Source organism: Puma concolor, chromosome E2 (genome assembly GCF_028749965.1).
Source record: "Puma concolor isolate L17-30 chromosome E2, mPumCon1.1.hap2, whole genome shotgun sequence".
Taxonomy (NCBI): Eukaryota; Metazoa; Chordata; class Mammalia; order Carnivora; family Felidae; genus Puma; species Puma concolor.
In genome coordinates this window covers 47498764-47510171 of record NC_141681.1, presented here as the reverse complement: position 1 = coordinate 47510171, position 11408 = coordinate 47498764, and the positions used below count along the sequence as shown (strand labels likewise).

Genomic DNA, 11408 nt, shown 5'->3' with positions numbered 1-11408 from the left:
TAAGAAGTCAATAAATCTTTATTAAGCGCCTGCCGAGTTACTGTGAGGAGGCCATGATGCTGGACACACCTGTTGAGGAGAGAAGGGGCAGCAGGTCAACGGGAAGAACGGGAGACCAACCTCCAGCCAGCAGCCATGACACCCACAATTCTGCAGGGGTGGCAGATCGCAAACCCCTTCTGGGCCCTGGTCACCTTCACAAGGCAGTTTGGTTTTTGTTTGTTTGTCTAAAGTAGTCTCTATGCGCAGCATGGGGCTTGAACTCATGACCCCGAGAGCTCATGCTCTACCTACTAGGCCAGCCAGGTGCCCCACAAAGGCAGTCGGGGCAGTAGTTAAAAATCGGGACCAAAGCAAGGAGACCCAAGCCCTCATCACAACTCTGCCTCATACCAGATGGGTGACCTCAGGCGAGTTAATTAAAACCAGTTTCCCCAACTGCATAAAGCACCCCCCCCACATACACACGCACAATCAGAGGGTTAAATGACGTGCTTAGAGCAACGCCTGGTACAAGCTGTTTGCTATTCTCACCACTCTCACAGTGACACTGACTATATACTACGTGCAAGACGCCGGAAACACCGGACTTCCAGCTCCTCACTGCAGAGCCCCTCGCTCCAGTGACTTCCCACCTGAGCCCCCACACAGGGGGCACCTCTCATTTAGAGTGAGGGGCCACAGTCCCTAAGCGCAGAGCTGACTTTCCACTCGATCATGCTCCTAAGTTAATACCAAATTAGCTGGTTTGTAACTGAGAAGGCATGCTGTACCAGGACATACCTTTAAAAACACCAGGTTCGTACCAAGGGACGGGGAGGAGACCCAAGGTGCAAGGGAGCAGCCCATCCCCGGCCCCAGGTTCTCGCTCAGACACATGTACTGAGCAGGTGAGAGCACTAACCTCACAGCTATTTCACTCTGTTCTCAGCTGAGGGATCTGTGGGGCCTGTGCTAGTTCAGCGTGTGTGTGACAGCGATGACCACGGCTGACGCGGCAGAGCTTTGCGAAGTGTTCACTTTGCCCTCATACCTCCGTGAGGTAGGTTATTATGATATTGTTCGGTACTTTACAGTAACAGCCCCTACCATTCAGGGTTCACGTGAGGACCGTATGACTTAGAAGTGTAAGGAACTATGTAGTATCTGTCATAATGACTGGTGCTCTGATCCCCACTTTTTAGATGAGAAAACTAAGGCACAGAGAGGTAAAATCACTTGCCCAAAGGCGCACAGCTAAGAAACAGAGAACCAAGATCTCCACCCAGCTACCCAGCTCCAGAACTGGCACTACCCCCAAGGACAGAGGGCCAACAGAACAGAGCCCCCGCGACCAGTAAAGGTGTGGAGACACCCTGCAAGGCCCGTCCAAGCCTTGGGGTGTCCCAAGGAAGGACACCCCCCCATCCCTCCCTCAGCAGGGAGGCCTGGAAAACAGGTCCATGGAGTCTGGCAGATGCAAATCTCCTGGCCCTGAACCAGAACGTAACCACCCAAGTCCCTGGGGGCCCTAGCCTTGGTCTATTGAAGGGCATCTCCTTAGCCCCACAGCCCGAGGCCTTGAGGCACCACTCACTGTCAAAGTCGATCTTCTCCACGATGTTCTTGGGCTTGATGCTCTCCTCCTGGCTACAGATAAATATCTGGCCCGACTCATCAGCGCTCCAGCCATATTTGCTCATCCACACCTTTAGCTGGCTGTCTGCAGGTGACACAGGTGGTGCAGGGGCTCAGTCACCCTGAGCCCACACTACTAGGCAGCCGAAGGCCAGGGCGCCCTCCCTGACCAACTCCCCGGCCGCCAGTGTCTCCTGCATTTCTATGGTTCATTCTCCAAACGGCAGCCAGAGGGAGCCTTTTAGCTTTCCAACCCTCACCTTACAGAGCTTTTGGCTAAACTTCTTTTATTTTCTATTTCTCTTTTCTCTCCCCAGGGCAAATCCTCGTGTCTAACAACAGTAGTGAGCTTCCTTCCCTGCTTTTCCACGCAACTTTGAAATGGTTCCAAAATTATGTCATCGCTGTCACTAACAATAAGCCCAGATCATCAGTTGGGAATTTCTTTGCAGTCCGGTTTTTGCCCTTAAAAAATACGCCAGTAAGGATGTTCAGCTAGAGGGTCCAGCTCCTTGAAGTCACTCTTTTGTGTGACTATTAGCGATTTGATACGGATTGATCTGCTTCTCTTTAGACTCAAGTCTGAAAGCAGTTTCATCCCTTTTTGACTTTTATCTTTTTAAGAGAAAGGAAGAGTGCACTCACGAGCAGAAGAGGGACAATCTTTTTTTTTTTTTGAGAGAGAGAGAGAGAGACAGCCTGCAAGTACGGGGGAGGGGCAGAGAGGGAATCCCAAGCGGTCTCCACCCTGTCAGTCCAGAGCCCAACACGGGGCTCTAACCCATGAACCATGAGATCATGGCCCGAGCTCAAATCAAGAGTCAGACATTCAACTGACTAAGCCACCCAAAGTGGCTGAGAGTGAATTTTAAGCAGGCTCCATGAAGGGCTGGATCTCACCACCGTGAAATCATGGCCTGAGCCGAAATCAAGAGTCAGATGCTCTACTGACTGAGCCACCCAGATGCCCCTAATTTCACTTTTAAATATGTAAATATTGGGGCACCTGAGTGGCTCAGTCAGTTCAGTGGCCTACTTCAGCTCAGGTCATGATCTCATGGTTCATGGGTTTGAGCCTTGCGTCGGGCTCTGTGCTGACAGCTCAGAGCCTGGAGTCTGCTTCAGATTCTGTGTCTCCCTCTCTCTCTGCCTCTCCCCTGCTCATTCTCTGTCTCTCAAAGATGAATAAACTTTAAAAATAAATAAGTAAACAAATAAAATATCTGATGTAAAGCACTTAGTACAGTGCCTGAAACAGTGTCCAACAAAAGTCAGTTTCTGCTAAAAAAACTAAAATCACACACGTACACCTACCCGGATCAAAGAGCAGAACTACCCAATAAGGTACCAGACAAATCTCACCCCTGACCCTCCAAGGAATAACCACTTTTCTTCATTTTATTTTTCTTCCTGTGTTACTTCTTGTAGAAATAAGCAAATACATAAACACAGTTTTCTTTCTTTCTTTCGGAAGGATTTTTTAAAAAACCCAATCTGATCATGTCCCTCCTTGCTCAGAACCCTCCTGGGGCTCCAGATCACTCAGGACAAAGGACTAAGTCCTCAGGAGGCCCCATGGCATCTGAGGCTCTCCCTCCCGCCACCACCTCTCTGCTCCTCGCTCACCGTGCTTCTGCCAGGCACCCTGGCCGCTCTGTGAATGAGACTTGCGCGTCCCTGCCTCAGCAGCCTCGTCTGCTTGATCCTTCAGGCTCCTGGCCTAACTCCACTGAGGGACCTAGCCACCTCACCCCCACGAGCTGACACGAAACACACACATCTCATCTTGTTATTTGTTTCTGAGGAGAGCAAACCCGAACCATTCTGTTTCGCTACTGCTGTATCCCCAAGGCCTAGAACAGTGCCTGGTAGTACAGAGAAGGCATTCAGAGAACTTAGGCAGAATAAATGAATGCCACAGGATCTCCACGGAAGAGTACGTTTCACGCCAGCTCCTCACTCCCTCAGTAATGAGCTGGGCTGTGCCTTTGAATGACTTGCTGACGCAAGGGTGGGTCCAGCCGAGGAACTGGTGGAGGCCCACTGCCCCTGACCACCCCCAGCCTCCTAGACTGGCACCAGGGACCCAGAGAGGCCTTACCGGTCAGATCCCCGAGCATCTCAGCCAGTAGCCAGCGATCAATGTGCTGGTAAGTGATGCCCACAACATGGCAGATAACTGTAGAGATCAGGGACAAAGATGGTGAAGGGCCACCCCCAGGACCCTGCTGCCACTCCCTACCCCTTCCCCCTGGGGAGCCCAGACACAGAGAGGAACTTACATTTTCGGACGGAGTCTTCAAAGCCAGTTATACCCTCCAGGAGGTCCATATTTTCATCCAGGGCTTGCTGGGAAAGCAAAGATAATGCTCACGACAATGTTAATAACACCAAGAATATTAAGATTAATGAAATTAACCATAGAAGTTAACACTCGAGCATTCACCCCCCATACCAACTTTTCTTCTGTGTGCAATCCTATGATGGAAGTTACTACTTTATGCCCATTTTAGAGATAAAAAACCAAAGCTCAGGGCAGCAAAGTGATTTGCCCCAAATCACAGAGCCAGGGTTTGAATCAGAAGGCAGAAACCACAGACCCAAAGAGGGAACAGAGACAGATTCGCTAACTGTGTTCACCCACCTCCCCTTGCTGTCTCACTCGGATCTGAAAAGGTCAAGTGTCCCACCCATGGCCCACAAGGCCCCACAGGACCTGCCTATCACCTCCTCCCACTCGGCCCCTTTCTCCAGCCACAGGGGCCTCCTCCCTGCTCCTCAGACATACCACGTACCCGCCCACCTCCAGGCCTTTGTGCAGGCTGGTGTTGGGTCTGGAACTCTCCTTCCCCATGGCCAGCACCCCCACTTCCTTCAGGTTTCTGTTCAAACCCAGCAAGGGCTCCCGCCCACGTTAGTGAGGAAAATGAGGAACCCACACGGACAATGAAAAGGAGCAGCCAGTGAGGCAGGATACATAGAAGCCAAATGATAGAAGGGCCCGGGGGGAGCGGAGCGTGACCACTCCATCAGAGGCGGCCGACGGGGCAGACAATGTGGGCTCCACACTGTGTGTGCTGGGGACCGGGGGAGCAGAAGGCTGGTCACGAGAGCCTGAACGGAATGAGCGCGGTGGGGTCACGTGAGCAGGGAGGGAAGGCGAGACCGAGCGCCAGCAGCCTGCCCCTGGAGCAGGGTAGCTGACGGGACCGCTCTGCTGGACACCGAGGGGTTTCCTGGGACGGGAGCCTTTCTGCTCCGAGGGGAACAGAGGAAAGGGGCAAGAGGCAGAGGTAGTAGGGAGGGCGAAGGTCCAGGGAGAGTTCTCTTTTGTAGGCTAGGAACGAACTACACGGTGGACGTGTTCTCTGGTGACAAGAACAATCTGGGAAGGCACCGTTTGCTGTTACAAGAGAGCAGGGAGCCGCCGGTGTGGTGGCACTGAGTGGGTGAGAGGGAAGGGGAACGGCGCCCGAGGAGAGGGAGGGGTGGCCGGAGATGGGAGCAGAGACAATTCACCCACTGAAACAGAAAAGTGCTCGGTCAGCCGCCAGCACACGTGGAGGCTGAGGGCAATACTGTGTGGGAGACTTCTGCGTTGGCGGCTTCGACTTTCCCATAAAATGAGGTGGAAGGTCACCTCGTTGACCTTGAGATGAGACGGGATGGGGGAGAGAGGACGAGAAGGTGCAAAGAGCCGGGAGGGGAGCAGGGAGCAAGGAGCAAGGCCCTAGGCTGGGAGGGGATGAGGGTCGAGGGTTGTGGGGCTGGGCTGTCACGTGCTCCCTGGGGCCCTCCTCCAGCCTCTGTCTCTGGTCTCAGATACAGATGCACAATTTACACTAAAGGAAAAAGCAGAACAGAGGACTAGAAATGATGGCCAGGCCCAAGAACTGCCAGGCTGGAGACCTCGCAGGGGCGAGCTGGGAAGCTAGGAGGAAGTGGTCAGAGGGTAGAAACGTCTGCCATTCGTAGGCAGAGAAGGGAGCAATTACTGAAGACAAGTACCGGGTAGTGGCTCCCAACCTTCGCCAGGCATCCGGATCATCTGGGATAACTGCTTAAAACCCCAGAGCCTACACCACACTCACACCGGTCACATCAGGCTCTGATGGCTGAAGCCAAGTACCAGTACTTTTTTTGTTTTTTTTTTTAACTCCTTAGGGGTCCAACACGCTGAGAGCTGATCTAGGGCGTGACAGGGAGACAGGGGCCGAGGCCACATGGAAGACAGGAGCTGGAAAAACCCGAAGGTCGAGGTGGTGGAAGGATCACTGCTCTGGCTTTTCAAGCATCGGAGAATGACAGGAGTGGGGCAGTGCACAGGAGCTCTGTCCTTCACGAGAGGAGCAGCGGTTGCCAGGGGGCCGAAACCAACAAGGCGGGGCAGGAAGCGCCGACACCTGAGCTTCAGGACTGAGCGTGTGCAAGGGGAAACGGGATCTGGGAATGATGGCTCCCGGCCATCCCGCTGGGCCACTGCAGAAGTGGAGGGTGGGGCCCCAGTTAGAGCAAGAAAGGGAGGGAGCACTCAGAGGGTGGAGGATTTCGGCAGGAAGGACAGATGTGAGGGCACGCACGGGTGCCCTGCCCTGGGTGCTGGGGGCACAAGGGACGACGTGGGAGTCCGGACTCTGCGAGGGTGACAAATCCACGCGGTCACACTCGCAGAGCCCTGGGCACAGGAGCCACCGCCCACCGCTGTGCAGGCGGACGACAAATGTGCAGGGTCATCCCATTCAGCAGGCTGCCGTGCCGGGCCCAGCAGCCCACCCTGCCCCCCGGCCCGGGAGCCAAGTTACCCAGAAGGCCTGGAAGTGGCAGGTCTCCAGCAGGTCCCCGAGGTATAAGATCTGTCGGATTGGTCGTTCTTCTTGCTGAGACGGGAAAGCGTTAAGGGAAAACAGACCTGAGCCTCGGGAGGCCGCGGCCGAGCCATCTCCCCGTGCCCACCTTCTGTCCGCCGAAGCACAACTGTGAAGGCAAACGGCGAGCCAACGACAGGAGACAATTAAGTCAGCGACTGGCCTGTCCACATACTGGGATCGAGTCAACTCTCTGAGAACCAACGCAGAGGCGCGACAAGACACGCTGGGATACGAAAGCAAGATGCATACCAGCATGCATTGAGCGCCACCGTGGGGGTGGGGAGCATATGGACATGAACGCACACAACTGTACTTGTGCGTCCCCAGGGGATCCCTGGCAGGGTGGGTACCCAAGAACTGCAAACAACTGTTGTCTCCTGGCGGTGGGGAGTGGGGTGGCTGCGGGACAGGGGAGGGAGGAAGCTTCTGTCTTTTTCCACCATACACTCTTTCTGTACCTGTAACGCCATACCATATGCCTATTTCTTTGGATGTTTATTTATTTTTGAGAGACAGAGAGAGACAGAGCACGAGCAGGGGAGGAGCAGAGAGAGGGAGACGCAGAATCTGAAGCCGGCTCCAGGCTCCGAGCCGTCAGCACAGAGCCCGACGCGGGGCTCGAACTCACGAACTGTGAGATCATGACCTGAGCCAAAGTCAGACGCTTAACCAGCTGACTGAGCCACCCAGGCGCCCCAGCCTATTTTTTTTAAGCCACCAGAGCAGACCTCTGGAGAAGGTGGACAGTTTCACAGAAGGTAGACCTCCCACGGACACACCTGGCAGCGCAGGTTCAAGGCGTAAGCCACCACTTCTCAGCTCAGCTGCATGCGGCAGCCCTGGGGACCGGGAGTGCCAGCAGCAAGGGGCACGGTGTGGATGGGGTGGCTCTGCCGAGTGTGTCAAGTGATCGCCGGGCAGAGGGAGGCCCACCCGGCCAAGTGCTGGACCAGCCACAAAAAAGCAGGTCAGAGCAAGATGGGGTTGGGCGGGGGGCGGGAAGCCAGTTCATTTTCACTCAACACCGTCACTAAAGGCCAGCAGTGTGCCACATACAGCTGTCAATGCAGCTCTTCATGACTCCTGCCTGGTGCTCAGGCCCCACTTCCTCCTCCTTAATCAGCTAGAACCCTCGTGGGAATCCTTCTAAGGCAGAAACCTACCCATAATACTCTGCGGTTTTAAAACCTTCTATAGTTTCCTAGCGCCCTTTTGAGTCTGACCAAAATGTATCTTGAAATCTGTGGTAAGGCCGCGCTGAACTTCCTCTACTGCCTCTGAAAGAGCACCAAGCTCTTCTCTTCCTCCAGGCCTTCTTACGTACTGTTCCCTCTGCTTGATCACCCTTCCTTAAAATTTCATTTCGTTCATCTTCCGGATGTCTCCTCCTCCAAGAAGTCTTCCCTAACATCCAGGCAGGGGCAGGTGCCTCCTCTCCTCTGGCCCCTCTAAACCCCAACCCCTGACTTCTCCAGGCTGTCACTGATAGAGGACCTATCTCCCCCACTGGACTGTGAGCTCTGTGAGGGCAGGGGCCAGACCTGTTTCAGCCACCAAAATGTCCCATCCAGCACTGCAAGCCCGGAGCAGGCACCCAAGTGTTTGTGGCTGAACTCACAGACCCCTTCCCCGTGAATTCACCTACCTTGCCCTCCCCCCTCGCCCACACGCCCAGCCTGGAAATTAGAAGGATACATGTGCCTGATCGATCATGCACTTGCACAGTGTGAAGTCGGTGTGGGGCAGGTTGGTGAGGGCCTTTAGCAGTATCTGGGCGGTCACCGTGGTTTGAAAGAAGGCTGGGTTGAACTGGTACCTGAGAAGGGGAACAAGAGACACATCAATCGTGGCATCTGCCGGTCCCTGGGCCTCATCAGATGCCCGGCGCTTTGGCCCAGAGCTTGGGAGCTGGACGTGCCTGGGCTCCATTCCCAATCACAGCATTCTGGCTCTGTGACCTTAACCTCCCTGACCTACATCCCTGTTCTGCAGATGGGGGACAGTTAATCCTCCCAACCACCCAGTAAGGCGGATGCTGTTAAGTGGTTCACAAATGACAATGTAAGTATTAGTCTGGAATAGTGGTTGAGGCCCTGGAACCAGACTGCTTGGATTTTTTTTTTTTTTTTTTTTTTTTACTTTTGAGAGAGAGATAAAGTGCAAGTGAGCACACGAGCAGAGGCAGAGAGAAAGCATCCCAAGCAGGCTCCGCATTGTCAGCGCAGAGCCTGACACGGGGCTCAAACTCACTAACCGCGAGATCATGACCTGAGTAGAAACCAAGAGTCGGATGCTTAACGGACTGAGCCACCCAGCCCCCCTCACCCCCTTAAAAATTCAAGTTAGTTGGGGTGCCTGGGTGGCTCAGTTGGTTAGGCATCTGACTTCGGCTCAGGTCATGATCTTGTGGTTCATGAGTTTGAGCCCCACGTCGAGCTCTGTGCTGACAGATCAGAGCCTGGAGCCTACTTTGGATTCTGTGTCTCCCTCTCTCTCTGCCCCTCCCTGCTCATGCTCTCTGCCTCTCTCTCAAAAATAAACAAACATTAAAATAATAGTAATAATAACAAAAATCCAAGTTCGTCATCAGTGTAGTCTTGGCTTCAGGAGCAGAACCCAGTGATTCATCTCTTACATACGACATCTACTGCTCATCCCAAAAAATGCCCTCGTTAATGCCCGTCACCTTGTTACCCACCCCCCTCCCCTCCAGCAGCTCTCGGTCCAGACTGCTTGGATTTAAACTTCCCTGCTAAGGGACCCTGGACTATTTTAAATTCTCTGTGCATCAGTTTCCTCCCTCGAAAAAAAGGGACAAGAATGACCCTATCTTCTTCACAAGGGCAGTATAGCATCCGAGTTAAAACACACAAAAGCTGACAGCACGGTAGCTACCGCATGAGAAGCACCCACTAAGCAGCAGTTATCATCAGAAACAATGGACAACCCCATCAGTACAAGTGTTGTTATATCTCCATTTCCCGGACGTCAGAATCGAGACAATATATAAAAATTACACAACTGACAGTATGTTGAGAAAGCACCACGAGGAAGGAACTCAACTATCCGTCAACAAGCGAATGGGCAATTAAGACAGTCACACAGCGGAGCACTAAACAGCAAAAACAAAAACCTGCAGCCCAGACAAAATGGATGGATCTCACAAACCCAGCGAGACGAGGAAGATGCCGAGTCTAGAAAAGCTCACGCCGTCTGACTACATTTGCGTCACGTTCAAAGCAAACAAAAGTAAGCTAAGCTAATCGGTATGCATGCGAGTGTGGTAAACTCACATGAAGCCAGACCACGAGAGCCTAAAGTGGTCACCAGGGTGGGGGTAAGGTGGTGGCACAAAGCATACAAGGCAAAGGGCCTGGGGCCCTGGGCAACACTCACCTCTATGCTATGGGTGGTGATCACATGGGGTTTCACTTATACTCACTTAGCTATTCGTTTGTGTTTTGTACTAACCTATATGTGTACCCTGTAATTACTTTTTTAAAAACCATCTTTCCTCCTGCCCCAACTCCCTTGGCTTCCTAGTTTTGCACACCAAGAAAAGCCACATCCCAAAGGCTACCCCCAACTTCAGCCTCATCCAATGTTGCCAGCGGTACCCTGCTGGTTGCTGGCCTGGAGGCGGGGATGGAGACAGACACTCACAGCTTCAGGACGGCCAGGTTGGCTTCCAGATCATAGGCATTCTCCTTGGCCTGTGTCTCCACATACCGCTCCAGCGTGGCCAGATTCTCAGGATTGTACCTACAGAAGAATCAAGATGGGTGAGCAGTGAGGAGACAGGGGCTGAGACCAGTCACTTGGGGGGGGGGTGGGGGGCACTGCAATCTGTTCCTCCTTCCCTCTAAATCTGGCACTAACCACTTACTCTACTAAAGTCTTGAATCAGCCATATAATCTCTAATAACACTTGCCAACTTTCCAGACCTAAGCCTAAGCTCTGAACCCCATCAGAGCCCTGGGTCCTTTCTAGGATGCACCCCTAACCTCTCAGCCAATCAGTCATTGTAACCCGTATACCTGGTCTCCTGGACATCTTTGCCACTCACCCCCTTCTCCCCCTCCGCGCCCAGACTCCTTTTAGCTTCTCCCACTCCAGGCCTGACCACTATCACTGCCTACTGTCCGGTTTGTCTGGACTCTGAACTGAGAACTGCACGAAAAGCATGGCCTGCAGCTGTCTTGGTCACCTCTGGTCCCCAGCACTGCCCAGCCTGACAGAGTAGATTCCAGTAACGTGTGCTGAATAAATGGCATGAGAGGAAAAGGAAAGACGACATGAAGAGGCACTGACACGCAGTGAGAGGTTGAGGAACACAGTCACGGGAATCTTGAGGCTATGAGAGGGAAAGCTGAGAAGCAGAGAGACCTTAAAGCAATTAAAAGGGGGGGGGGAGCAGTAAGAGGTAGGCAAGGCTGTAGGTCCGTAGGTCCAAGCAGCGCCGTTTCCTTAAACATCTCCGCCGGGAAGAGTGGGAGCCTACTGCCGAGCAAGTCCAGGATCCCGACCACCCCTTGCTGTCTCTAGAAAATCCTCTCCACCACGCCGCCTGGCCAGAAACGCTCCCTCCGACCGGGCTCAGACCTGTCGATACCCTTGAGCAACTTGCCAACGTTCGCTCTCATCTGCTCAAACATCGCCATGACTACGGTCGCCTCCCACGCCGGGGCACCGGGCCGAGACTCCAACCGAAGAGGCGTCCGCCAGGACCGGAAAAGGAAGAAGGGGCGGAAACGGAAACTACGTTGCTGTCTCCTCTCTGAGGCGCTTACGACAGCTGTCACGTGACTCTTCCCGGCAGGCGCAGGGTGGCGCGTGCGCATACGCTGCACCCGAGCTGGCCCTACAGCGAGAGAAGGCTTCATCTAGCTCAGTACGCAGGCGCCCTCTCGGGGCGAGGAGGC

The 11408-nt window shown here is 53.7% G+C and overlaps 1 protein-coding gene across 2 annotated transcripts; it reads right to left on the bottom strand.

The window, feature by feature from the left end:
* EIF3K (eukaryotic translation initiation factor 3 subunit K) lies at nucleotides 1-11244 on the bottom strand. Of its 2 annotated transcripts, none has more exons than XM_025914507.2 (8): nucleotides 11089-11244; nucleotides 10149-10247; nucleotides 8181-8301; nucleotides 6420-6500; nucleotides 3900-3966; nucleotides 3719-3796; nucleotides 1577-1702; nucleotides 1-69 (listed from the first exon to the last, which is right to left on the bottom strand). In XM_025914507.2, exons 1-8 carry the CDS (start codon nucleotides 11145-11147, stop codon nucleotides 38-40), a joined length of 663 nt encoding a protein of 220 aa, XP_025770292.1. In that variant the 5' UTR covers nucleotides 11148-11244; the 3' UTR covers nucleotides 1-37. The 2 variants fall into 2 exon arrangements, with proteins under 2 accessions (XP_025770292.1, XP_025770293.1); XM_025914508.2 differs by having other exon boundaries at nucleotides 6420-6494.
* Between the last annotated feature and the right edge of the window lie 164 nt (nucleotides 11245-11408).